The sequence below is a fragment of the Melanerpes formicivorus genome, unplaced genomic scaffold (assembly GCF_026170545.1).
Source record: "Melanerpes formicivorus ecotype bairdi unplaced genomic scaffold, bMelFor1.0.p_v2 SCAF_1, whole genome shotgun sequence".
Lineage (NCBI taxonomy): Eukaryota > Metazoa > Chordata > Aves > Piciformes > Picidae > Melanerpes > Melanerpes formicivorus.
Genome location: NW_027142353.1, coordinates 48063133 through 48088753, shown reverse-complemented (window position 1 = coordinate 48088753; position 25621 = coordinate 48063133). Strand labels below are relative to the sequence as shown.

The window sequence follows — 25621 nt, the reverse complement described above, 5'->3', positions numbered from 1 at the left end:
AGCCCTGAGGAGAGAGACTTGGGGGTGCTGGTGGACAAAAAGCTCAACATGAGCTCTCAGTGTGCACTTGCAGCCCGCAAAGCCAATCAGATCCTGGGCTGCATCAGGAGAAGTGTGGCCAGCAGGTCGAGGGAGGTGATCCTCCCCCTCTACTCAGCCCTGGTGAGACCCCACCTGGAGTACTGTGTCCAGTTCTGGAGCCCCTATTACAAGAGGGATGTGGAGGTGCTGGAAGGTGTCCAGAGAAGGGCCACGAGGATGATCAGAGGGCTGGAGCACCTCTCCTGTGAGGACAGACTGAAGGAGTTGGGGCTGTTCAGTCTGCAGAAGAGAAGGCTCCGAGGTGACCTAATTGTGGCCTTCCAGTATCTGAAGGGGGCCTACAGGAAGGCTGGGGAAGGACTTCTCAGGATATCAGGTAGTGATAGGACTAGGGGGAATGGAATGAAGCTGGAGGTGGGGAGATTCAGGCTAGATGTGAGGAGGAGGTTCTTCACCATGAGAGTGGTGAAACCCTGGAATGTGTTGTCCAGGGAGGTGGTCGAGGCCCCATCCCTGGGGGTGTTTAAGAGCAGGCTGGATGAGGCTCTGTCCAGCCTGATCTAGTGTGGGGTGTCCCTGCCCATGGCAGGGGGGTTGGAACTAGATGATCCTTGTGGTCCCTTCCAACCCTGAATGAAACTATGAAACTATGAAACTATGTACTGGGCTGTACTGAGCCATACTGGGCTGTACAGGGCTGTACTGGGCTGTACTGTGTTGTACTGGGCTGTACTGAGCCATACTGGGATGTACAGGGCTGTACTGGTCCGTACTGTGTTGTACTGGGCTGTACAGGGCTGTACTGAGCCATACTGGGCTGTACAGGGCTGTACTGAGCCATAGTGTGTTGTACTGGGCTCTACTGAGCCATACTGGGCTGTTCAAGGCTGTACTGGTCCATACTGTGTTGTACTGGGCTGTACTGGTCCATACTGGGCTGTACTGGGCTGTACTGGTCCATACTGGGCTGTACTGGTCCATAGTGGGATGTACTGGGCTGTGCTCCACTGGACCGTCCTGGACGTGCCTCATTTCACTGCATTATACTCGGCTCCACTGAGCCAGTTGGTACTGTCCTGTTTCTGTTATCGAGGACAGGGATGCTTTGTCCCAGCTCGGCCGCCGTACGCCGCTCCCGCCAGCCGCTCCGCGCGCTCCTTCCCGCCCTGCACTGCATTCCTGTCAGCCGCCGGCCGCCATTTTGGAAGTGGGCAAACGGTTTGGTCCTTCCCGTGCGAGCTGCTGTTCGCCGGGAGGAGAAATGGGGAGATGTGGGGAAGGAGGAAGGGCACAGCTTCAACTTACAGCGAAAGGCAGCGCCGGACTCGCGGCGGTGTGGGAAGAGGAAGGGAAGAAACAGGGAACGAGGTGCCCGGAAGCAAGATGGCGCCCGCAGCGTCACGGGGGTGGATAAAAGCGCTACGGCGGCGCGCCGGGGTCAGGACGGTTGGCGGGAGCGGGAAGCGGTGAAAGGAGCTGTGGAGAGAGGCCGGCCGGAGCCATGCACGTCGTGAAGAGAGGTGAGGGAGAAGCCCTAGGCTCCGGGGAGGGCATCAGCCGGGCATGGGGGAAGGTGTCCCCTGGCACCGGGGGGGAGGGGAGGGGAAGAGTGGGGTCACCTCTTTGAGGGGGGGGAAATGTCCCTTCATGGCAACGGGGCTGGGGCTGACCCCTGTGATCTGGGGGGTTGGGGGCCCTCTCGTGGGCACTACGGGACCCCCTCTGCTTTGCGGGTTCCTTCTTGGGGTACCTGGTGCGAGGGGATGAGAGCCCTCTGCTTTGGGGAGGGGTCCTCTCATGGCACCTGGGTCCTCTCTGCTTTGGGGGTCCCTAAAGTGGCATCTGGACCCCCTCTGCTTTTGGGGGTCCCTAAAATGCCCCTTGTGCCCCTTCTGCTTTGGGGTGGGGGTCCCTAAAGTGGCCCTTGTGCCCCTTCTGCTTCGGGGGGAGGGGGCCCCTCTCATGGTGCCTAAGGTGGGGACCCTCCTCTGCTCTGGGGAAGGTTGGGTGGGGGTCCCCCTAGTTTGATTTAAGAGACCCTCCCCCCCCAAACCCTTTGTGCTTCCTCCTCCCCCCTTGGCCAGAAGAGAGGTCTCCATCCTCTGGGGGGCCGCTGAGGTGGCCCTCGAGTGGCTTCTCTTCCCCTCAGGGTGGGGGAAGAAGCGGGCTGCTGGGGGGCAGGGCAGGCTGCTGGGGTCCCCTGGGACTGCAGGGGCAGTGACCTGGTCCCCCTCTCGCCCCCCAGATGGGCGCCAGGAGAGGGTCATGTTTGACAAGATCACCTCCCGCATCCAGAAGCTCTGCTACGGCCTCAACGCCGACTTCGTGGACCCGGTGAGTGCCCCCTGGGGCCTCCCAGAGCCTCTGGAGGCCTCCCCCATAGCCACAGCAGGGGGGCAGAGGAGGCTGCTGGATGGGGGCTCCACCTTCTTCTCCCTGGCCTGGGGAGGACGGTTTGCCCTCCGTGGTTTGCCCACCTGGATTGGCCTCCATAAATTGGCCTCCCTGAAGTGGCCTCCGTAACTTGGCCTCCTCCTTGCCCAGAGAAGCTGTGGACATCTCATCCCTGGAGGTCCTCCAGGTGAGGTTGGAGAGGGCCTTCACCAACCTCTTAGTGGGAGGGGTCCATGCCTGTGGCATGGGGGTTGGAGCTGGAGGGCCTTAAAGGTCCCTTCCAACCTGTTGTAGGATCCTCCTGAGTCTTTGGTGATGATGAGGAGCAGGAAGGTTCCTGCTCCTCCTGATGGTGCAGAGTGAGGCTGGCAGAAGGTCAAGGGAGGTTCTGCTGCCCCTCTGCTCTGCCCTGGGGAGGACACAGCTGCAGGGCTGGGGCCAGGGCTGGGCTGCCCAGGTCAGAGCCTGGGAGCTGCTGGAGAGGGTCCAGGGGAGGCTGGGGAGAGGCTGAGGGTCAGAGAGGAGCAAAGAAGCTGGGGAAAGGTCTGGGGAGGTTGTGAGGAGCAGCTTGAGGGCCCTGGGGGGGTTGAGGCTGCAGCAGAGGAGGCTGAGGGGAGACCTTGTGGCTCTCTGCAGCTCCCTGAGAGCAGCTTGCAGCCAGCTGGGGCTCAAGGGCTGCTCCTGAGGGCTGGGCCAAGAGGAGATGGCCTCAGGTTGTGGCAGGGGAGGTTGAGCTTGGCCCTGAGGAGCAATTTGTGCCCCTTGAGGGGTGCCCAGCTTGACCTGGGGGAGTCTGCTGGGGCTGGAGTAGAGCAGCCCCAGAGGGGATCTGAGCAATGCTCAGCAAGAGCTCAAGGAGCTGTGGGGGGCAAGAGCCTGGGGCTGGCATCTGCTGAGGAGTGCCCAGGGCCCAAGGGGCACCAAGTGGCAGCCAGGAGGTGCCAGCAGGAGCAACTTGTTTGGGGTGAGGCTGCTGGAGAGGCCTGGAGCAGGCTGCCCAGAGAGGTTGTGGAGTCTCCTTGTGTGGAGAGCTTCCAACCCCCCCTGGCCATGGTGCCCCTGGGGCAAAGCTGCTGGGGGGGTGGTTGATCCTCATCCCATTGGTCTCTGCCTTGGCTCCAGCCTGCTCAGGTCCCCCCTGTAGCTGCTCAGGTCCCCCCTGTAGCTGCTCAGGTCCCCCCTGTAGCTGCTCAGGTCCCCCCTGTAGCTGCTCAGGTCCCCCCTGTAGCTGCTCCACCCTGCAGCAGATCCACATTCTTTGCCCCCCTCCCACCCCCAAAGCCAGAGAACTCACCTGGAGGCCTTCCCCTTCTCAGGCCCAGATCACCATGAAGGTCATCCAGGGGTTGTACAGTGGAGTCACCACGGTGGAGCTGGACACCTTGGCTGCTGAGACAGCTGCCACCCTGACCACCAAGCACCCAGACTATGCCATCCTGGCTGCCAGGATTGCTGTCTCCAACCTGCACAAGGAGACCAAGAAGGTCTTCAGTGGTGAGTCCCCCGGGGAGGGCAGGAGGGAGAGGTTCAGGAGGGGAGATGGAGATGTCCTTCAGAAGAAGCCACTCAGTGCCCACTGAGTCCAGACCAAGGTCGTGGTGGTCTGCAGGGGTCAGCATTTGGGTCAGGTCTTGGCTGACATCTGCATCAGCAGCCTGGGTGAAGGCACAGAGTGCAGCCTCAGCCAGTTTGCTGATGGGAGCAGAGCTGACAGCCCTCAGGCTGTGCTGGCAGCCAGGGAGCCCTGGGCAGGCTGAGAGCTGGGGGAGAGGAACCTCCTGAAGGCCAAGCAGGGCAAGGGCAGGGTCCTGCCCCTGGGCAAGGACAACCTCCTGCAGCAGCACAGCCTGGGGGGGAGCTGCTGGGGAGCAGCTGGCAGGAGAAGGAGCTGGGGGTGCTGGGGGGCAAGGAGGTGCCCAGCAGCCAGCAAGGTGCCCTGGGGGCCAAGGAGGTGTCCTGAGGGGCATGGAGCAGAGTGTGGGCAGCAGCAGGGGCAGGGAGGTTCAGCTGCCCCTCTGCTTTGCCCTGGGGTGGGGCACAGCTGCAGGGCTGGGGCCAGGGCTGGGGCCAGGGCTGGGCTGCCCAGGTCAGAGCCAAGGAAGTGCTGGGGAGAGGCTGAGGGCCAGAAGAGGACAACAAAGGTGGGGCAGGGCCTGGAGAAGGCTGTGGAGAAGTTGTGAGGAACAGCTGAGGGCCCTGGGGGGGTTGAGGCTGCAGCAGAGGAGGCTGAGGGGAGACCTTGTGGCTCTCTGCAGCTCCCTGAGAGCAGCTTGCAGCCAGCTGGGGCTCAAGGGCTGCTCCTGAGGGCTGGACCAAGAGGAGATGGCCTCAGGTTGTGTCAGGGGAGGTTGAGCTTGGCCCTGAGGAGCAATTTGTGCCCCTTGAGGGGTGCCCAGGCCTGTGGCAGGCTGCCCAGGGCAGTGGTGGAGTCCCCATGGCTGGAGGGGCTGGGAAGATGTGGAGCTGTGGTGCTGAGGGCCATGGGGTGGTGGTGCTGGGGCAGTGCTGAGGCCATGGTTGGACTCCATCCCCTTGGAGCTCTTCTCCAACCCAACCCCACTCTCTGATTCAAGCCATAAGAGGCTTTTTTCCCCCTGCATGGACATCTGGTGGGAAGCTCCAAACCTCCTGAGACCCAGTCTTAGCCCTTGGGACAGGAGGAGCTGGTGAGGAAGGCTGAGGCTGGGTGAAAGGGACTTGGGTAGAAGCCACCCTGAGAGGTTCAAGATGTGGTGGGAACCCATCTCTACCTTCCCCCCCAAGGGATGTAGCTGTGGGTAGCTCAACCAGTCCTTTGGGAAAGGTTGAGCCATGGTGGAGGACCTCCCTCAGAGCTGAGGTTGGCTTTGCTCTCTGGAACCCCTTGGGGAGCTCCATCCCGTGGTTGGTCACCACTTCATCCACTCCACCTTCTCCAAGCCAACCAAGATTCAGACCTGGGTTGATTCCATGGAGGGATCAAGGATCCAGAGGGCATTCTGAGGTGTTTGGGAGGCCCTCCCTGGAGGGAGGCCTCTGGGAGGTCCTCCTTGGAGCCCTTTTTCTGCTGCTGTAGATGTGATGGATGACCTCTACCACTACATCAACCCTCACAACGGGAAGCACTCCCCCATGATCTCCAAAGAGACCTTGGACATCGTGGTGGCCAACAAAGATGTGAGTGAAGTGACCTGGGGCTGGGGGGAAGGGCTTGGGACCTCCAAGGGTTCAGTGGGGGGCAGAAAAATGAACTTTCTTCCTCCTCTTCATCCAACCATGGATGGTTGAGAAGAAGGAGGTGGAGAAAGCAGAGAACTTCTTGGTCATGGAGATGGAGGGATGGAGGCTACCCTGGTGGTTGGGTTACAGGCTGTGGGTGGAGTTTCTTCTCAACCATCTTCTGGTGGAGCTTCAGTGGAAGAAAGGACCCAAAAGTGGTCATTTTAGTTGGGCAAAAACCACTTCAACCCTTGAGTGGCCCTCAGGAGACCTTCCCATCACCATCTCCAAGCTGTGAGTGGCCTCAAGAGACCTTCTCATCACCATCTCCCAGCTGTGAGTGGCCTCCAGAGACCTTCTCATCACCATCTCCAAGCTGTGAGTGGCCTCCAGAGACCTTCCCATCACCATCTCCAAGCTGTGAGTGTACTCAAGAGACCTTCCCATCACCATCTCCAAGCTGTGAGTGGCCTCCAGAGACCTTCCCATCACCATCTCCAAGCTGTGAGTGGCCTCAAGAGACCTTCCCATCACCATCTCCCAGCTGTGAGTGTACTCAAGAGACCTTCCCATCACCATCTCCAAGCTGTGAGTGGCCTCCAGAGACCTTCCCATCACCATCTCCAAGCTGTGAGTGGCCTCCAGAGACCTTCTCATCACCATCTCCCAGCTGTGAGTGGCCTCCAGAGACCTTCCCATCACCATCTCCCAGCTGTGAGTGGCCTCAAGAGACCTTCTCATCACCATCTCCCAGCTGTGAGTGGCCTCAAGAGACCTTCTCATCACCATCTTCAACCCTTGAGTGCCTCCAAGAGGCCTTCTCATCACCATCTTCAACCCTTGAGTGCCTCCAAGAGACCTTCCCATCACCATCTCCAAGCTGTGAGTGGCCTCAAGAGACCTTCCCATCACCATCTCCAAGCTGTGAGTGGCCTCAAGAGACCTTCCCATCACCATCTCCAAGCTGTGAGTGGCCTCAAGAGACCTTCCCATCACCATCTCCAAGCTGTGAGTGGCCTCAAGAGACCTTCCCATCACCATCTCCAAGCTGTGAGTGGCCTCCAGAGACCTTCCCATCACCATCTCCCAGCTGTGAGTGGCCTCAAGAGGCCTTCCCATCACCATCTCCAAGCTGTGAGTGGCCTCCAGAGACCTTCCCATCACCATCTCCCAGCTGTGAGTGGCCTCAAGAGGCCTTCTCATCACCATCTTCAACCCTTGAGTGCCTCCAAGAGGCCTTCTCATCACCATCTTCAACCCTTGAGTGCCTCCAAGAGACCTTCTCATCACCATCTTCAACCCTTGAGTGCCTCCAAGAGGCCTTCTCATCACCATCTTCAACCCTTGAGTGCCTCCAAGAGACCTTCTCATCACCATCTTCAACCCTTGAGTGCCTCCAAGAGACCTTCCCATCACCATCTCCAAGCTGTGAGTGGCCTCAAGAGACCTTCTCATCACCACCTGCAACCCTTGAGTGGCCTCTGAGAAACTTTCTCCACGCCATCTTCACACCTTGAGTGGCCTTCAAGAGAGCTTCTGATTGCCACATTGATCCTTCTGGTAGACCTTTAATGTTGAAATAGTTCCACCAGAAGATCTTTGTGGACCCTCAGCTTGAGGGACTGCAAAATAAGACCCACTCAATTTTCCTCTTTTTGTCTCTTGCCAGCGTCTGAACTCAGCCATCATCTATGACAGAGACTTCTCCTACAACTACTTTGGCTTCAAGGTAACCACCAGGAAGGATCTCCACAGCCTTCTGGGATGAGGCCTTTTGGGATGGAAGGAGATCTGTGGAATGGGTTGGGTTGAAGGCACCTTCCAAGGGTATGGAGGGGTTGGGTTGAAGGCACCTTCCCTGGACTCTCTCCAGCAGATCCTCTCTAGGCCTGCTCTGCTGCAGCCTCAACTCCCCCCCAGGGCCCTCAGCTGCTCCTCACAACTTCTCCAGACCCTTTCCCCCCTTCCCCAGACTCTTTCCCACCTTCTTTGCCCTTCTCTGGCCCTCAGCCTCTCCCCAGCCTCCCCTGGACTCTCTCCAGCACTTCCTTGGCTCTGACCTGGACAGCCCAGCCCTGGCCCCAGCCCTGCAGCTGTGCCCCACCCCAGGGCAGAGCAGAGGGACAGCAGAACCTCCCTGCCCCTGCTGCTGCTCACACTCTGCTCCATGCCCCCCAAGGACACCTTTGACCTCCTTGGCCCCAGGACACCTTGCTGGCTGCTGGGCACCTCCTTGACCCCCATCTCCTTCTCCTGGCAGCTGCTCCCCAGCAGCTCCCCCCTGGGCTGTGCTGCTGCAGGAGGTTGTCCCTGCCCAGGAGCAGGACCCTGCCCTTGCCCTGCTTGGCCTGCAGGAGGTTCCTCTGCCCCAGCTCTCAGCCTGCCCAGGGCTCCCTGGCTGCCAGAACAGCCTCAGGGCTGTCAGCACTGCTCCCAGTCTGGTCCCATCAGCAAACTGGTTGTAGGGTCCCCTCTGTGCCTTCATCCAGGCTGCTGATGGAGATGTTGGCCAAGTGGTGGGCCACTGTTGTGATACAGATGCTGTGTTGACCCCCAGCACAGCTTGCAGGGCAGGATGTAAGCAGGAGCAGATGGTTACTAGGTTACACAGCACAGCATGTGTGTCCCATCTTCACTGGCTGTTTTCTGCTGGCATCTGTGTAATGAAGGCCTACCATAGGTCAAAATAACAAAACAGTATTTTAACACATCCAACCAAATTCTGCCCACTTCCTCTCCTTCTGTTCCAAGGTGTTCACCACCTTCTCTGAGTCACAGACCAAACAGAGCCTGCTCTAATTGGAGCAAAGGCAAATCTTCCCCATGGCCTGCCAAAGCTATCCACACCCAACCCTTCTCTTACATCTCCCCCTCTTTTCTTTTTCTGATAGAACAACACTTTTGATTGACCTTTCAAACATTCTTTGCATACATAGAAGGAAGCAGGAGTCCAACAGGATGCCATTCAACAAGTCCAAGTGCCAGGTGCTGCACATTGGCCACAACAACCCCAGGCAGTGCTCCAGGCTGGGGTCAGAGTGGCTGAGAGCAGCCAGGCAGAGAGGGACCTGGGGGTACTGGTTGAGAGGAGGCTGAACATGAGCCTGCAGTGTGCCCAGGGGGCCCAGAAGGCCAAGGGCATCCTGGCCTGGATCAGGAAGAGTGTGGCCAGCAGGAGCAGGGAGGTCATCCTGCCCTGTACTTAGCACTGGTTAGGCCACACCTTGAGTGCTGTGTCCAGTTCTGGGCCCCTCAGGTTAAGAAGGACATTGAGATGCTGGAAGGTGTCCAGAGAAGGGCAACAGAGCTGGGGAGGGGTCTGGAGCACAGCCCTGTGAGGAGAGGCTGAGGGAGCTGGGCTTGCTTAGCCTGGAGAGGAGGAGGCTCAGGGGAGACCTTCTTGCTCTCTCCAACTATCTGAAAGGAAAGTGTAGACAGGCAGAGGTTGGTCTCTTCTGCCAGGCATCCAGCACCAGAACAAGAGGACACAGTCTCAAGCTGTACCAGGGGAGGTTTAGGCTGCAGGTTAGGAAGAAGTTCTACACAGAGTGATTGCCCATTGGAATGGGCTGCCCAAGGAGGTGGTGGAGTCCCCATCCCTGAAGGTGTTCAGGAGGAGACTTGCTGGGGTGCTTGGTGCCATGGGTTAGTTGATTAGGTGGTGTTGGATGATAGGTTGGACTCGATGATCTTGAGGGTCTCTTCCAACCTGGTTTATTCTATCCTATAGGCTTGCTGGACAGGGAGAGGGAGTGGAACAGACTGACTCAGTTTCCCAGGGGGAAAACCTCCTGCAGGGAGGGCAATGTTCTCACAAACCCTCCCCACCATGCTTCCAGGATGGGCATTAACCCATCATACTTTTGTAGACAAGAGACTCTTATCAGCAAGAGAAGGGGGGGAGGGAGAGCTGAGAGGCTCAGCAAAGCCATGGTAGCTACAGAGGGGAGGTGGGGTGGTGGGGGGCAGAATGCTGCTGAATTGGCAGCAGCTGCCCTTCCAGGCAGCCTCCAGGTGAAATGCAGGATCTCTCCATGGCACAGAGAGTCCCATGGGGGGGTGATAGCAGCGATTTTGAGCTTCATTGATGCCTTTGAGCCTGAAACTTGAGTAAAGTAGACACCACTGTTTGTTCCCCACTCCGTGTCGCTGGATGGTAGTGCACACAATTCACAGCAGCATTTCTTAAAGTACACTGAAGTGTCTGGCAGTCAGTGTTTGTGTTCTCCTCTAAGGTAGGCATTGGTGGTGGAGTTTGGGGGGGGAAGGTTGTTGAACACCTCAGACCTTCAGCTCTTCTCAACCACCTTAGACTCAACCACAGTGGACTTAGATGACCTTGAAGGTCCCTTCCAACCCAACCCATTCCATGATCTTAGGACTCCTTAGGTCTTGTTTTAAGTCATTTATCACCACATGAGTCATGAAGAGGAGGAGGAGAAATAGAGTTGGTGTTTGGTGCTGCTTCTCCTGAATCTTGGGGTGAGGACCATGAAGGTGGTGGAGTGTGGTGGGGAGGTTGTAGACCACCTCAGACCTTCAGCTCTTCTCAACCACCTTTCTTCTCTCTCTTTTCAAGACCCTGGAACGTTCCTACCTGCTGAAGATCAACTCCAAAGGTAAGAAGTTTCCATGTCCATCTCAAGTCTTCTTTGAAAGTCAAGATGGTAGCTCAGAAGAAAGGGTTGAGGAGGCCAAGAAGCTTCCTCCAATCTTTCCAGTGAAACCACTATGGCCTGGGCTGGGGAGCCAGCAGAAGCTTCTCAGTTGGTGGTCTTCTGGAGAAGTCTTCTTAGGCTAAGAAGTTCAGGGTTGGTTTGGTGGCAACCTTGTGCTGGAATGGAGAAGAGAAGTGAGACCAGGTGGACCTCATGAGGGTCAGCAAGGCCAAGGGCCAGGTCCTGCAGCTGGATTGGGACAACTCCTGGGGTCCATGGAGGCTGGGGACGGGGGAAGGGCTGGAGAGCAGCCCTGGAGTGTTGCCACCCACAGTACTGGGGCAGCTCTGGAGGCCTCAGCACAGGCAGGGATCCGCTGGAGCAGGGCCAGAGGAAAGCTGGAAGGGCTCTGCTGGGAGGTTAGGCTGGGAGAGTTGGTGTTCAGCCTGGAGAAGAGAAGGCTCCAGGGAGACCTTCTGATGGAGGAGGTTGCCCAGGGAGGCGCTGGAGAAGGTTATGAATGGAGTTCTGGAGTCCATATCCTTGAGTTTTTCCCTCTGAGTGGGTCACATCCTGACCAAAGTGATCTGATTCTCCTTCTTGAGGAGAAGATTGGGATGGGGATCTCTAGAGGTTCTTCAGAGCTGGATCCCTCTGGGTTTCTATGCAGACCATGGCTGGGAGGTGGTTGGTTGCACACTGCCTGTGCTCCCCAGGAGCCTGGGCAGGGATGGAGCAGAAGTAGAAGTGGGGACATCCAGAGTGGATGTCAGGAGGAAGTTCTTGCCCATGAGGGTGGTGAGAGCCTGGCACAGGTTGCCCAGGGAGGTGGTGGAAGCCTCATGCCTGGAGGTGTTTGCAGCCAGGCTGGAGGTGGCTGTGAGCAGCCTGCTCTGGTGTGAGGTGTCCCTGGCCATGGGCAGGGGGGTTGGAACTGGCTGAGCCTTGAGGTCCCTTCCCCACCTACCAATTGTTCTCTGGTTCTTTGCCGCTCCTGGGCAGTGGCTGAGCGTCCCCAGCACATGCTGATGAGGGTGGCTGTGGGAATCCACAAGGAGGACATCGAGGCAGCCATCGAGACCTACAACCTGCTGTCGGAGCGCTGGTTCACCCACGCCTCCCCCACGCTCTTCAACGCCGGCACCAACCGCCCCCAGCTCTCCAGGTACCTCCTGCAGGCCAGCCTGCTGCCGCCCCAGTGCTCTAAGAGCAAAGGTTGGAGGTGGGGACTCTGCAGATAAAATGTTTGAAGCCTTGAGCCAACCCAACCCAACTCATCTCTGAGCCATCCCAACTCAAACAAGCCCAGCTCTGAGCTAACCCAACTCTACCCAACCCTAACTCAACCCAACTGTGACTGAACCTTGACTCAACCCAACCCAGCTCTGAGCCAGCCTGACTCAACTTTGACCCAAGTCTGACCCAGCTCAATCCTGCCCCAAGTCTGACTCAACCCAACCCAGCTCTGCTCCAAGCCATCCCAATATCTGCCACCAAACCCAACCCAACCCAACCAGAGCCCTCCCCAAGCCAAGCCCGCCCTGACCCAATCCAAGCTCTCCCTAACCCAACCCAAGCGGAACCCTCCCCGACCCAAGCTGAGCCTTCCCTGACCAGACCTAACCCAAGCTGAGCCCTCCCTGACCCAAGCCAAGTCCTCCTCAACACAACCCAAGCCCAGGCAAGCCCTTCCCAATCCAAGCGGAGCCCTCCCCTCCCCCACCCGACCTGACCGGAGCCCTCCCTGATGCAGCCCAGCCCAAGCCCTCCCTATTGCACCCCAGGTCTCCCCCAGTCCTCTCCTCCTCCTCCCCCCTACTCCTGAACATCAACTACAGAGTGATCCTTGGCTGTCAAGGAGCTCTGGGCTGCCCCAGCCCCCGCTGAGTGCCTTTTGGGGTTGTCCTTTGGCCTCTGAAGCTGTTTGTTGCCCCGCAGCTGCTTCCTGCTGTGCATGAAGGACGACAGCATCGAAGGCATCTACGACACCCTCAAGCAGTGTGCCCTCATCTCCAAGTCTGCCGGCGGCATCGGCCTGGCCGTCAGCTGCATCCGGGCCACCGGCAGCTACATCGCTGGGGTGAGCCTGGGGCTCGGCTTCCCGCCGCAGCTGGGGAGCTCTGCAGCCCTGCAGAGGATGCAGAGCACAGAATGAAGCGGGTTGGAAAGGGCCTGGGAGATCAGCCAGCCCAGCCTCTCCCCCAGCAGCATCCCATCAACTCAGCCGTGGCATCGAGGGCCCCATCCAGGCTGTTCTTAGACACTTCCAGGGGTGGTGACTCCACCACCTCCCTGGGCAGCCTGAGCACAGAAATCTGTCCTCCTCTCCAACCTGAACCTCCCCTGCTGCAGCTTGAGGTCCATACAGAATACAGAAGAATTTACCAGGTTGGAAAAGACCTCAGAGATCATCCAGTCCAACTTCTCCCCCAGCACCATCCAATCAGCCATGGCACAGAGGGCTTCATCCAGGCTCTGTTTAAACACTTCCAGAGGTGGTGACTCCACCACCTCCCTGGGCAGCCCATCCCAAGGGTCAGTGTCTTTCTGGGTGATTCAGGCAACAAGGCCAAGTGGCCAGGTCCTGCCCTTGGGTCACAACAACCCCAAGCAAGGGTCCAGGCTTGGGGCAGTGTGGCTGGAAAGCTGCTGGCAGAAAGGGACCTGGGGGATGGTAATGGACAAGCAGCTGAAGAGGAGCCAGCAGTGTGCCCAGGTGGCCAAGAAAGCCAAAGGCCTCCTGGCTGGAATCAGAGATGCTGTGGCCAGCAGGAGCAGGGAGGGGATTGTCCTACAGAATGAACCAGGTTGGAAGAGACCTTTGAGATCATCGAGTCCAACTTCTCACCCAACAGCATCCAATCAACTCAACCATGGCACTGAGGGCCTCATCCAGGCTGTTCTTAAACAATTTCTTGCCCTTCTCTGGCCCTGCACCAGCCCTCAGTGTCCTTCTGGCAGGAAGGGCCCAACCCTGCCCCCAGGATTTGAGGTGGTCCAGGGTGGACAATCCCTGCCCTGCTCCTGCTGCCCACACCATTGCTGCTCCAGCCCAGGCTGCTGCTGCCCTCCTTGCCCACCTGGGCACCCCCTGCCTCCTCTCCAGCCTCTGACACCAACCCCCCCAGGGCCTTTCCCCCCAGCACTTCCCAGCCCCTCTGCCCCCAGCCTGGAGCCTTCCTGGGGCTGCTGTGCCCCAGGGGCAGGTCCCAGCCCTTGCCCTTGGTGCCCCTTATGCCTGTGGTCTTGTGCCATCAATCCCCCTGTGGATCCTCAACCCTCCAGCAGGGGATGAAGGGCTGGGAGAGCAGCCCTGGGAGGAAGGACCTGGGGGAGCTGGTGGCTGAAGGACAGAGCCAAGGAGGTCCAGATTAGGTCCCCAGCTGGCTGCTCTCCAGCCTATGCCACCGACCACCACCTCCCCCTCTGTGTCCTTTCCCCCGGGCACTTTCCCAACCACTCTGCCCCAGGCTTTTAAGCAGCAGAACTTTGCAGCCCCTTGCTGCAGGACCTCCAGGAGGTACAGCTCCAGCTCCTGAGGGAGAGGTCCTTGAGTGGTTCCTCTTTGTCTCTGCAGACCAATGGCAACTCCAACGGCCTGGTGCCCATGCTGAGGGTCTACAACAACACCGCTCGCTACGTGGACCAGGGGGGCAACAAGGTACCGACCCCACAGCCCCCCCTGGGGGTCCCTCAGCTCCCAGGGACAGCTTCCACCCCTGCCCAAAGTGACCCCTAGGAAGTCCTTGAGCTGATGGAGGGCTTGGTGGGGACCCAAAAACCACAGCAGGGTTTTTGCCAAGCACTTTTCTGGGGCAGCTGGGGGGTTTGGGGATCTTCTCCACGAGATGGAGGTGGGAGAGGAGCTGCTTGGCCTGGGTCTTAGTCTCTCTTGCATGGCCTGGAGTGATTTAAGGTTGGAAGCCTTTAGATCCTTCGTCTTCAGGTGGTCCAGAGGATATCTTTTGGCCACTCAATAAGTTCTGGAGAAGTTGTGAGGAACAGCAGCAAGTCCCAAACCCACCCAGAGATGAAGAGGAATCCCAAAACCCCAAGGCCAAAGGCTCTCAAGCTGAGCTCTGGGTAGCTCAGGCTGTTGAGTGCCCTCAGAAGCTGGGCAGATGTCACCTCCCTGACCTTGCTCTCCTCACCTTGCTGCTCTTTGCTGTCCCAGAGGCCTGGAGCCTTTGCCATCTACCTGGAGCCTTGGCACTTGGACATCTTTGAGTTCCTTGACCTGAAGAAGAACACTGGGAAGGAGGAGCAAAGAGCCAGGGACCTCTTCTTTGCCCTCTGGATCCCAGACCTCTTCATGAAGAGAGTTGAAAGCAACCAGGTGAGAAGCTTGGGAAGGTTGGGAAGTGGAGGGGGGAGGTGATGAGCAGCCATGGGATGGAGCTCCCCAAGGGTTCCAGGCAGTAAAGGAACTTCCTGGTGGACAACCAAGAACCCTCCTGGCTGGAGGAAAGTGGAGCTGGAGATGCTTTGGGGCTTCACCTTCCAGCCTTTGGCTGATGGTTGCTGATGGCCTTGGGTTACAATGTGGACTTTGGAGGTTCCTCAGCAGATCAAAACTTTGAAGGTGGCTTCAAGGTGGCTTCTTCTCTTGGCTTACAGCTTGAGGAGCAACCATTTCACTGAGCTCCAGCATGGTGCTGCTGGTGGGAAGGGACCTCTGGAGCTCAGCCAGGGCCAGGGCCACCCCCAGCAGCTTGCCCTAGGGGCATCATGGCCAGGGGGGTTTGGAAGCTCTCCACACAAGGACACTCCACAACTCCTCTGGGCAGCCTGGGCCAGGCCTTGGTCACCTTCAAGCCAAGAAGTTTCTCCTCATCTTCAGCTGGAGGCCTTCCTTGGACTCTCTCCAATAGATCCCCTCTGGCTGCACTGCTGCAGCCTCAACTCCCCTCAGCTGTTCCTCACAACTTCTCCAGACCCTTCTCCTCCTTCCCCAGACCCTTCCCTACCTTTGTTGTCCTCCTCTGGCCCTCAGCCTCTCCCCAGCCTCCCCTGGACTCTCTCCAGGACTTCCCAGGCTCTGACCTGGGCAGCCTAGCTCTGGCCCCAGCCCTGCAGCTATGTCCTCCCCAGGGCAGAGCAGAGGGGCAGCAGAACCTCCCTGCCCCTGCTGCTGCTCACACTCTGCTCTATGCCCCCCCGGACACCTCCTTGGCCCCCAGAGCACCTTGCTGACTGCTGGGCACTTGCCCCCCAGCACCCCCAGCTCCTTCTCCTGCCAGCTGCTCCCCAGCAGCTCCCCCTGGGCTGTGCTGCTGCAGGAGGTTGTCCCTGCCCAGGGGCAGGACCCTGCCCTTGCCCTGGTGGACCTTCAGGAGGTTCCTCTGCTGGCAGAGGTGGTTCCTAGGTCCTCAGGAGCAGAAGCAGAGGGGTTAGGACCTGCAGAAGAAGTTGAAGGTGGCTACAGGTTGTTCCTGCTTGCAGGACTGGTCCTTGATGTGCCCCAATGAATGTCCTGGGCTGGATGAAGTCTGGGGGGAAGAATTTGAGAAGCTCTATGAGAGGTAAGAAGACCCCAAGAGGGGAGAGGTTGGACCCCTAGTGGGGAGAGGTTGGACCCCAAGGGAGGCGAGGCTGGACCCAAGAGGGGCGAAGTTGGACCCAAGGGAGGTGAGGTTGGATCCAGGGGAGGCAAGGTGGAGCCAAGAGGTGAAGTTAGACCCAAGAGGGGAGGGGTGGGCTCGAGAGAAGGGTAGTGGAGCCAAGGGAGATGATGTTAGACCCAAGAGGGGCAAGGGTGGACTCAAGAGGGGTGAGGAGGAGCCAAGGAAGGAGACATTAGACCCAAGAAGGGTGAGGTTAGACCCAAGAGAAGCAAGGTGGAGCCAAGAGGTGAGGTTAGGCCTAGGAGGGAAGAGGTGGACCCAAGAGAAGGGTGGCAGAACTAAAGGAGGTGAGGTTGGACCCAGGAGAGGTGAGGTGGACTCAGTGGGAGTGAGGTGGACCCAAGGGAGAGGTTAGGTTAGACCCAAGAGGGTCAAGGTGGAGCCAAGAGGTGAGGTTAGACCTAAGAGGGAAGAGGTGGCCCCAAGGGAGGGGGAGTGGACCTATGAGAGGTGAGGTGAGCTCAAGGGGGGTGAGGTGGACCCAAGAGGGGTGAGGAGGATCCAGGGGAGGTGAGGTTAGACCTGAGAGGGACAAGGTTAGCCCCAGGAGGGGCAAGGTGGACCCAAGAGGGATGAGATGAACCCAAGGGAGGTGAGGTTGGACCCAAGAGGGGCAAGGTCAGCCCCAGGAGGGGCAAGGTGGACCCAAGAGGGGTGAGATGGACCCAAGAGGTCAAGTGGTCCTAAGAGGTGAGGTACCCCATGAGATCTCCTAGACTGAAGGCCTTGCCTAGCTGAGAACTTGGCTTGGCCTTCACCATGGTTCTTCTGAGGCCCATTCTTGAGGGTCTGTGGCCACCTTCCCTGGCAGCTACGAGAGGCAGGGCCGGGTGCGGCGCGTGGTGAAGGCTCAGCAGCTCTGGTACTCCATCATCGAGTCCCAGACAGAGACTGGCACCCCCTACATGCTCTACAAGGACTCCTGCAACAGGAAGAGCAACCAGCAGAACCTGGGCACCATCAAGTGCAGCAACCTCTGCACTGAGATCGTGGAGTACACCAGCAAAGAGGAGGTGAGGGGAGAGAGGGCTCCTGGAGAAGCTTGGGAGAGGAGTGGCTGCTCCTCCAAAAGCTTCCTTGGAAGGTCATGGAAGGGGTTGGGAAAGATCTTCCAAGGTGATGGAGTCCAAGCATGGCCCCAGCACCACCACCCCATGGCCCTCAGCACCACAGCTCCACACCTTCCCAACCCCTCCAGCCATGGGGACTCCACCACTGCCCTGGGCAGTCTGCCACAGGCCTGGGCACCCCTCAAGGGGAATACATTGTGCCTCAGGGCCAAGCTCAACCTCCCCTGCCACAACCTGAGGCCATCTTGGCCCAGCCCTCAGGAGCAGCCCTTGAGCCCCAGCTGGCTGCAAGCTGCTCTCCGGGAGCTGCAGAGGGCCACAAGGTCTCCCCTCAGCCTCCTCTGCTGCAGCCTCAACCCCCCCAGGGCCCTCAGCTGCTCCTCACAACTTCTCCACAGCCTTCTCCTCCTTCCCCAGCTTCCTTGCCCTGCTCTGGCCCTGCCCCAGCCCTCAAGGTCCTTCTGGCAGGGAGGGCCCAATCCTGCCCCCAGGCTTGCAGCTGTGGGCTCCCCAGTGCCCAGCCCAGGGGCACAATCCCTGCCCTGCTCCTGCTGCCCACACCATTGCTGCTCCAGTCCAGGCTGCTGCTGCCCTCCTTGCCCAGCTGGGCACCCCCTGCCTCCTCTCCAGCCTCTACCACTAACCCCCTTGGGACCTTTCCCCCCCAGGCACTTCCCAGCCCCTCTGCCCCCAGCCTGGAGCCTTCCTGGGCTTGCTGTGCCCCAGGGGCAGGTCCCAGCCCTTGCCCTTGGTGCTCTCATCCCATTGGCCTTCCCCATGGTTCCAAACCCCTCTGTAGCTCCCTCCTGCCCCTCCAGCAGCTCAATTCCAACCTGCCTGAGGTCTCTTCCACCCCACACCCAGCTCAGCTCTGGAGCCACAAAGAAGATGAGGATTCCATATCCCCAGCTTTAGCTCTTCCTTGGCCCTCTGCCTCTAACTCCTTTGGATGGAGCCTGATGGAGGCCTAGAGCAGAACTGCTGAGGGTTTGGAGAGGCTTTTGCTGCCCTTTTTCACCCCCATTTTTGTCCTCCCCCCTCCTCTCCAGGTTGCAGTCTGTAACTTGGCCTCCATCGCCCTCAACATGTACGTCACCCCTGAGCACAGCTACGACTTCAAGAAGCTGGCTGAAGTCACCAAGGTCATTGTGAGGAACCTCAACAAGATCATTGACATCAACTACTACCCAGTGCCAGAGGTGAGGCCTCCCCTCAGCTTGAATGCTGCTTAGGATCATCACAGAACAGTCAGGGTTTGGAAGGGACCTCAATGCTCAGCCAGTCCCAACCCCACCCCACGGACACCTCACACCAGAGCAGGCTGCTCACAGCCACCTCCAGCCTGGCCTTCAACACCTCCAGGGATGAGGCTTCCACCACCTCCCTGGGCAACCTGTGCCAGGCTCTCACCACCCTCATGGGGAAGAGCTTCTTCCTAAGGACTAATCCCAAGCTGCTCTCCTCTAGCTTGGATCCATTTCCCCCTCCCTTGGATCCATTCCCCCCCCAGTCCTATCTCTCCCTGACACCCTCAAAAGTCCCTCCCCAGCTTTCCTGGAGCCCCCTGCAGATCCTGGAAGGCCACAAGAAGGTCTCCTGGGAGCCTTCTCCTCTCCAGACTGCACAACCCCAACTCCCTCAGTCTGTCTCCAGCCCTTTGCTCACCCTTATGGCCCTTTATGGACACCTTCCAGCACCAGATCCTTCCTGGAACAGAGGCTCCAGAGCTGGATGCAGTCCTCCAGCTGCTTGCCTGACCCAAGGGTTGCTCACCAAGGACCTCAGCTCCTCCACTCTGGCCTTGGGGCAGCCACACAATGGCCCCAGGGATCCTGAGGGTTGATGGTGGGATGGGTTGGAAGAGATCCTCCAAAGTGGTGGAGTGCAAGCATGGCCCTGGCACTGCCCCAGGACCGCCACCCCTTGAGCTTCAATGACTTGAGAGCTCCAATGTCCTCATGGACCTCTTCTCCACCAAGCTCTTGATCTTCCCCCCTGAGTCCTGGCTCCTTGGTCACTAAGAGCGACCACCACCAGCAATGACTTCTCAGAGCCTTCCCCTTGGTACCCAAAGTCCTTCCAACAGGGAGGAACTGTGCAAAACAGGGGAGGAGGCTTCTTGCAACCCTGGAGTTGGGTCCTTCCTGGAGATCCTTCCCAGCCAACCTTCTGAGCTGACCTGTTTGCTTCCACCCCCGCCCAGGCCGAACGCTCCAACCGGCGCCACCGGCCCATCGGCATCGGCGTGCAAGGCCTGGCAGATGCCTTCATCCTGATGAGGTTCCCATTTGAGAGCCCTGAGGCCCAGCTCCTCAACCAGCAGATCTTTGAGACCATTTATTATGGAGCTCTGGAAGCCAGCTGTGAGCTTGCCAAGGAGCAGGGACCCTACGAGACCTACCAAGGCTCTCCAGTCAGCAAAGGAGTAAGTAGCAGCAGACACTCAGCGGGGAGGGTGAGGAGGGTGATGAAGCTCTGGGCCCAGAGGAGGAGGTGGAACTCTGGGCCAGGAGGGGGATGATGGAACTCTGGGCCATGAGGAGTTGTGGGATGGGGAACACCTTGGGCTGGTGGTGGTAGAAGGGTGGAAATGGAGCTTGAGTTGTCCTCCCTTGGCTTCTAGCACCATGGAACAGTTTGGGTTGGAAGAGAGCTTGAAGATGATCCAAGTCCAACCATGAGCCCAGCACTGCCCCAGCACCACCACCCCATGGCCCTCAGCACCACAGCTCCACAGCTTCCCAACCCCTCCAGCCATGGGGACTCCACCACTGCCCTGGGCAGCCTGCCACAGGCCTGGGCACCCCTCAAGGGGCACCAATTGCTCCTCAGGGCCAAGCTCAACCTCCCCTGCCACAACCTGAGGCCATCTCCTCTTGGCCCAGCCCTCAGGAGCAGCCCTTGAGCCCCAGCTGGCTGCAAGCTGCTCTCAGGGAGCTGCAGAGAGCCACAAGGTCTCCCCTCAGCCTCCTCTGCTGCAGCCTCAACCCCCTCAGCTCCCTCAGCTGCTCCTCACAACTTCTCCAGACCCTTCTCCTCCTTCCCCAGACCCCTCCCCAGCTTTGTTGACCTTCTCTGGCCCTGCCCCAGCCCTCAAGCTCCTCCTGGCAGGGAGAGCCCAACCCTGCCCCCAGGCTTGCAGCTGTGGGCTCCCCAGTGCCCAGCCCAGGGGCACAATCCCTGCCCACCACCATCGCTGCCCATTGGTTCTTGGCCGATGGCAGAGAAGCTTCGCTCAGGTCAGGAGCAGGAAAGGAGAGCTCAGCTGAGAACATGAGGGCCAAAACTGGAGAAGAGGTTGTTCTGTCTCATTTGTCCCATGCTTGGTGTTCTCCTCTCTCATGTGGGCCATGCTTGGTGTTCCTCAGGTCCTGCAGTACGACATGTGGGATGTTACCCCCACCCAGCTCTGGGACTGGAAGACCTTGAAGGAGAAGATTGCCAAGTGAGTAAGGCTCAGGGAAGGGATTTGGTGGCTTCAGGGGTTTGGTGCAGGATGTCTGTGGGCTCCTGTCTGGAGAGGTCTTCTTGGGATCTTGGTATTGAGATCTCTTGATCCTGGCATCTTGATCTTGGGATCTTGATCATGGGATCTTCATGAGATCTTGAGGTCTTGATTCTGGGATCTCCATCCTGGGAGCTTCTTGGGATCTTCATGAGATCTTGAGGTCTTGATTCTGGGATCTCCATCCTGGGAGCTTCTTGGGATCTTGATCTTGAGGTCTTGATTCTGGGATCTCCATCCTGGGAGCTTCTTGGGATCTTGATCTTGAGGTCTTGATCATGGGATCTTCATGAGATTTTGATCATAGGATCTTGACCCTGAGAACTTGATCATCGATCTTCATGAGATCTTGATCTTGAGGTCTTTCATAATGGGATCATCTTGAGGTCTTGATTGTGGGATCTTCATGAGATTTTGATCATGGGAGCTTCCTGAGATCTTGATCTTGAGGTCTTGATTCTGGGATCTTGATCATGAGATCTTGGGATCTTCTTGGGATCTTGATCTTGGGGTCTTCATGGGATCTTCTTGAGATCTTGATCATGAGTCCAGTGGAGCTTCCCAATAGCAAAGACTTGGCTGGGCTTCCATGGTGACCTCCTGAGTCCAGTGGAGCTTCTCTTGTGTCCCTCAAGGTGACCTCCTGAGGGTTTTGCAGGTCAGCCTGAGAAGCTCCTGACCATCTTGAGCTGAGCTCTTCCTACTGCTCCTCTATCCTCTGCTCTTTCTGGCTCTCTCCTGTCCTCTCCACCCTCAGTTGAACCTCTCCTTCTGCTCCACAGGTATGGGGTGAGGAACAGCCTCCTGATCTCCCCCATGCCCACGGCCTCCACGGCTCAGATCCTGGGCAACAACGAATCCATCGAGCCCTACACCAGCAACATCTACACCCGCAGGGTCCTCTCCGGGGAGTTCCAGGTGAGGCAACCACCTGGGGCCACAGCATGCACCCCAGTACCACCCCCCCATGGCCCTCAGCACCACAGCTCCACACCTTCCCAACCCCTCCAGCCATGTGGACTCCACCACTGCCCTGGGCAGCCTGCCACAGGCCTGGACAAGCCTCACGGGGAAGCCCTTTGGGCCACCCAATCCCCTTGGGCCACCCATCCTTTAGACCACCCAACCCCTTGGGCCACCCAATCTTTAGATCACTCAAGCCTTGGTCCCCCCACCCTGCATTGGTCCCCCCAGCCCCCTGGGCTACCCACCCAATTCCCTTGGGCCACCCAATTCCCTTGGGCCACCCAATTCCCTTGGGCCACCCAATTCCCTTGGGCCACCCAATTCCCTTGGGCCACCCAATTCCCTTGGGCCACCCAATTCCCTTGGGCCACCCAATTCCCTTGGGCCACCCAGCCTTTAGATCACTCAGGCCTTGGCTCCCCCCAGCCCCTTGGCTCCCCCCAGCCTTTAGATCACTCAGGCCTTGGGCCACCCAACCTTTATATCACTCAACACCTTTGGTCCCCCTCAACCCTTTGGTGCCCCCAACCCTTTCCTTCTCTGCCCCTTTCAGGTGGTCAACCCTCACCTGTTGAAAGATCTGACAGAGAGAGGCCTGTGGAGTGAGGAGATGAAGAACCAAATCATTGCCCACAATGGCTCCATCCAGGTAGGGCTGGAGGTCCAGGGGGAAGAGGCTTGGACAGTTCTGGATCTCCTGGGGGTTGGTGGGGAGACCTCAGAGTTCCTGAGGACAGGGGTGGGTTGCAAAGAGCTGCTCTTCTCAGGGCCACCAGGAAAAGATCTCTTGCTTCACCTGGGAGCTTTCTCCATGCCTGGGTGGCTTCAGCATAGAGGATTCTCCATGCCTGGGTGGTTTCAGAAGCAGGATGCTGAGGTTCAGGGAAACTTTGACCACCACAAACCTTCTCAGACCCACCAGGAGAAGATCTCCTGCTTCACCTGGGAAGTTTCTGCATGCCTGGGTATCTTCAGAAGCAGGATGCTGAGGTTCAAGGAGACCTTGGAGACCATAAACCTTCTTTCTAACCCCAACTTCTTGAAGCCTCCTCAACTGCTGAGCCTCTTGGATGACCTTTTGGGAAGGTCCTCATTGCTTAGCCTCCAACTTGGCCAACACTTCCTGTTTGGTTTTTTCCCTTCTCAGAACATCCCTGAGATCCCTGAGGACCTGAAGCAGCTCTACAAGACGGTGTGGGAGATCTCCCAGAAGACCATCCTGAAGATGGCAGCTGCCAGAGGAGCTTTCATCGACCAGAGCCAGTCCCTCAACATCCACATTGCAGAGCCCAACTATGGGAAGCTCACCAGCATGCACTTCTATGGCTGGAAGCAGGTCATTGGGAGCACTGGGAAGCTCTGGGAAGCACTGGGCAGGGGCCAGCAGTTGAGGTGGAGATGTTCCTCTATCAAGAGATTGGATTGGTTGGGTGTCAGAAGGAAGTAAAGATGTTCCTCCATCAGGACTGGACTTGGTTAGGTCTCAGAAGGAGGTCACTGGGAAGCATTGGGAGCACTGGGCAGGGGCCAGCAGTTGAGGTGGAGATGTTCCCACATCAAGAGGTTGAATTGGTTGGGTGTCAGAAGGAGGTCACAGAGAGCAATGGGAAGCACTGGGAGCACTGGGCAGGGGACCAGCAGTTGAGGTGGAGATGTTCCTCCAACAGGAGGCTGACTTGGTTGGGTCACAGAAGGAGGTAAGATGTACCTCCATCAAGAGTTGACTTGGTTGGGTCACAGAAGGAGGTCACAGGGAGCACTGGGAAGCACTGGGCAGGGGCCAGCATTTGAGGTGGAGATGTTCCTCTATCAAGAGGTTGACTTGGTTGGGTCTCAGGAGGAGGTGGAGATGTTCCTCTATCAAGAGGTTGGATTGGTTGGGCCTCAGGAGGAGGTTACTGGGTGCACTGTGAGTGCTGGGCAGGGGCACAGCAGTTGAGGTTGAGATGTTCCTCCATCAAGAGGTTGGCTTGGTTGGGTCTCAGAAGGAGATGGAGATGTTCCTCCAACAAGATTGGACTTGGTTGGGTGTCAGAAGGAGGTGGAGATGTTCTTCCATCAAGAGTTGACTTGGCTGGGTCACAGAAGAAGGTCACAGAGAGCACTGGGAGCACTGGGCAGGGGCCAGCAGTTGAGGTGGAGATGTTCCTCTATCAAGAGGTTGACTTGGTTGGGTCTCAGGAGGAGGTGGAGATGTTCCTCCATCAAGAGTTGGTTGGGTCTCAGAAGGAGGTTACTGGGAAGCACTGGAAGCGGTGGGAGCACTGGGCAAGGGGCCAGCAGTTGAGGTGGAGATGTTCCTCTATCAAGAGTTGACTTGGTTGGGTCTCAGAAGGGTTAGAAAGTTCTCCAATGGCACAGAGGTGGTTGATGCCCCAGGGCTGGCACCAGTCCAGCATAGATTGTTTGGGGCTCTCAGCAGCCTGCTCTGGTTGGGGATGCCCTCTGTAGGGGGTTTGACCAGATGGGCTTGGAAGGTGCCTCCAACCCAACCCATTCCATGACCTTTGAAAGTCCTTCCAACCCAACCCATTCCTTCACCTTGAAGGTGACCTCAACCCAACCCATTCCATGACCTTGGAAGGTGCCTCCAGCCCAACCCCTTCCATGATTCCATGACCTTTGAAAGTCCTTCCAACCCAACCCATTCCTTGACCTTGAAGGTGACATCAACTGAACCCATTCCATGGCCTTGGAAGGTTCAACCCAATCCATTCCATGACTCGATGACCTTATAAGGTCCTTCCAACCCATTCCATGACCTTGGAAGCTCCTTCCAACCCAACCCATTCCGTGACTCAATGACCTTATAAGGTCCTTCCAACCCATTCCTTGACCTTGGAAGGTGCCTTCAACCCAACCCATTCCATGCTTCCATGACCTCTGAAGGTGGTCTTCTCACTCTCCTTGCTCTCCAGGGCCTGAAGACTGGGATGTACTACCTGAGGACCAAACCAGCTGCCAACCCCATCCAGTTCACCCTCAACAAGGAGAAGCTGAGGGAGAAGGAGAAGACCTCCAAGGAGGAAGAAGAGAAGGAGAGGAACAAAGCAGCCATGGTCTGCTCCTTGGAGAACCGAGAGGAGTGTCTCATGTGTGGCTCCTAGAAGAGGTCTACCCAAGACCTTGGGGTGGAGTCCTCCTGAGCTGTGACCTTGGGAAGGGCTTGAGCCTAGTGGGCCAGGGTGGTCCCAGCTGGGTTCTGGACCTTCTCCAGGTGGTTTGGGGGTTGGACCACAGGTGGCTCATGAGAAGCTTTGTGGTAGTGGTTTGGTAGCTTGGGGACTTCCTCCAAACATCTTCTGGGAGTAGTCTTCATGTTGAAGTCTTCTGGGGTGAGATGGGGATTAAAGATCTGTTCTGAGGACTTCAGAGGTTCTGCTCAATCTCTTCTGGTGGCCCCAGAGGAAGAGATGGACCTGAGGGACTGGCAGCAGTCCAGGGGTGCTGGAGGCTCGCTCTGGTGGGGACAACTTGGCTTCTAGCTTGGAGGACTCCACCACTGCCAGGGAGACCTTCCCTCATCACTTCCAACACCTTGTTCTACCTCAAGACCTTTCCTCACCATATCTTCCTCCTTGCCCCACCACCAGGAGAGCCTTCCTCACCATTTCCTCCTCCTACCTCAAGAACCTTCCTCACCATCTCCTCCTCCTCCTCTCACCTCAAGACCTTTCCTCACCATCTGCTACTCCTTGTCCCGCCTCAAGACCTTTCCTCACTATTTCCTCCTCCTTGTCCAGGGAGGTCTGAAGCTTCTCCCTCTCTCTGAAGGTTCTTCTCCAAAAGGAGACCTTCCTAAAGCAGAGTTCTGAGGAGCTTTTGGGGGTCCACCATGGGGATCTGCTGCTGTGGGTCCCCAGATCTCAAAGGTCTTTGCTGAAGGTTCCTCTCTAAACTGAAGTCTTAGTTGAGAGGGTTTGGACTTGATGGATCTCAAAGGACTTCTCCAGAGACCTTTCTCTGAAGGTTCCACTATAAAAGGAGACCTCTCCCTTCAGCCTCCTCTGCTGCAGCCTCAACCCTACCCCCAGCTCCCTCAGCTTCTCCTCACAACTTCTCCAGACCCTTCTCCTCCTCCAGACCCCTCCCCACCTTTGTTGTCCTCCTCTGGCCCTCAGCCTCTCCCCAGCCTCCCCTGGACACTTCCCAGGCTCTGCCCTG

At 58.0% G+C, this 25621-nt stretch overlaps 1 protein-coding gene across 1 annotated transcript; it reads left to right on the top strand.

Annotated features, from left to right (window-relative positions):
- The first annotated feature begins 1417 nt into the window (after positions 1-1417).
- Positions 1418-24829, top strand: RRM1 (ribonucleotide reductase catalytic subunit M1). The gene is made up of 19 exons (XM_068142294.1): positions 1418-1562; positions 2288-2376; positions 3753-3930; positions 5492-5592; positions 7304-7363; positions 10214-10253; positions 11295-11457; positions 12231-12372; positions 13870-13953; positions 14467-14628; positions 15735-15814; positions 16728-16929; positions 18036-18185; positions 19190-19411; positions 20355-20431; positions 21274-21409; positions 22011-22106; positions 22605-22793; positions 24376-24829. Exons 1-19 carry the CDS (start codon positions 1544-1546, stop codon positions 24562-24564), a joined length of 2379 nt encoding a protein of 792 aa, XP_067998395.1. The 5' UTR covers positions 1418-1543; the 3' UTR covers positions 24565-24829.
- The last annotated feature ends 792 nt before the right edge of the window (positions 24830-25621 follow it).